The 1,067-nt window shown below is 65.8% G+C and overlaps 1 protein-coding gene across 1 annotated transcript; it reads left to right on the top strand.

Annotated features, from left to right (window-relative positions):
* The first annotated feature begins 69 nt into the window (after nt 1-69).
* On the top strand, nt 70-1,067 carry LOC119592305 (serine/threonine-protein kinase nak1-like). Its single transcript, XM_037941132.1, has one exon. The coding sequence runs from the start codon at nt 277-279 to the stop codon at nt 805-807; it is 531 nt and encodes a 176-aa protein (XP_037797060.1). The 5' UTR covers nt 70-276; the 3' UTR covers nt 808-1,067.

Raw genomic sequence — 1,067 nt, forward strand, 5'->3', positions numbered from 1 at the left:
AATGCGCTCCTGTCGTAGCCTCGCTACCGTTTCCAAGGTACCCCCGTCCGCCTCCGGCCCCGCACATTGTTTCGAGCGACGCGACGCCAGACTGAGACCCTCCGACGCAGCGCCATGACGCCCTTCCGCATGACCGAGGAGTTCATGGAGCAGCTGATCTTCGAGGACAGCGAGAAGCTGGGCCAAGGCTTCTTCGGCGACGTGTATCTCGTGTAGTATTAGGGCCAGGAGGCCGCCCTCAAGCTGGGCAAATCGGGGCGCAACAAGAGCATCCTGATGGAGTTCGAAGTGCTGAAGCAGCTGCAGGGCGCCGGCGGGTCCCCGCGCGCGCTGGCGTATTCCTACGACCCGCCCGCGCTGCTCATGACCTACTGCCGCGGCCGCGACCTGTCCGTGGCGGTGGACCAGATGCCCAGCGACCGCGCCTGCCTCGGCATCATGCTCCGGACGTGTCAGGCCCTGCGGCAGGTGCACCAGGCCGGCTTCGTCCACTGCGACCTCAAGCCGGACAACGTCCTGCTGGAGGTGGACGCGGACGGCGAGCCGCAGGAGGTCCACGTCCTCGACCTGGGCCTGGCGTGCCGCGTCGGCCACTCGTACCCGCGCGAGGCCCCCGTCACCGGCAAGCCCTACTTCTGCGCCTGCTTCTTCGACGGCTCGCCCGTCCAGGCCCGCTGCGACGTGGTCGGCCTGGCCGCCACCCTCACCTTCTTCAGGAACGCGATGTCCCGCGAGCACGAGGAGCTGGACACGCTCCTGCAGAGGGCCTCCGACGCGCAGCACGAGAGGCGGCCGTCGCTGGAGTAGCTCATCGCCCTCCTGCAGAGGCTCCTTCGGAAGGCCGGCGGTCAGCTCCCCTCCTGCTGTGAGGCGCCCGAAGCGCAGCAGCCCGCCGGGGCAGCTTCAGTCCAGGACGCTTCTGAAGCGGCTCAAGCTCGTGAAGTCCCCAAGGCGGTGGACCTCGGCGAAATGTGCAGGAATTTCCGGGCGATGAACATCTTCCGGAGGTGAAGCGTTTTGAGTTTTCGATAAATGTGATTTTTTTAGTTCTGGTTTCCTTGGTATGT

The sequence above is a fragment of the Penaeus monodon genome, chromosome 30, assembly GCF_015228065.2.
Source record: "Penaeus monodon isolate SGIC_2016 chromosome 30, NSTDA_Pmon_1, whole genome shotgun sequence".
NCBI classification, from domain to species: domain Eukaryota; kingdom Metazoa; phylum Arthropoda; class Malacostraca; order Decapoda; family Penaeidae; genus Penaeus; species Penaeus monodon.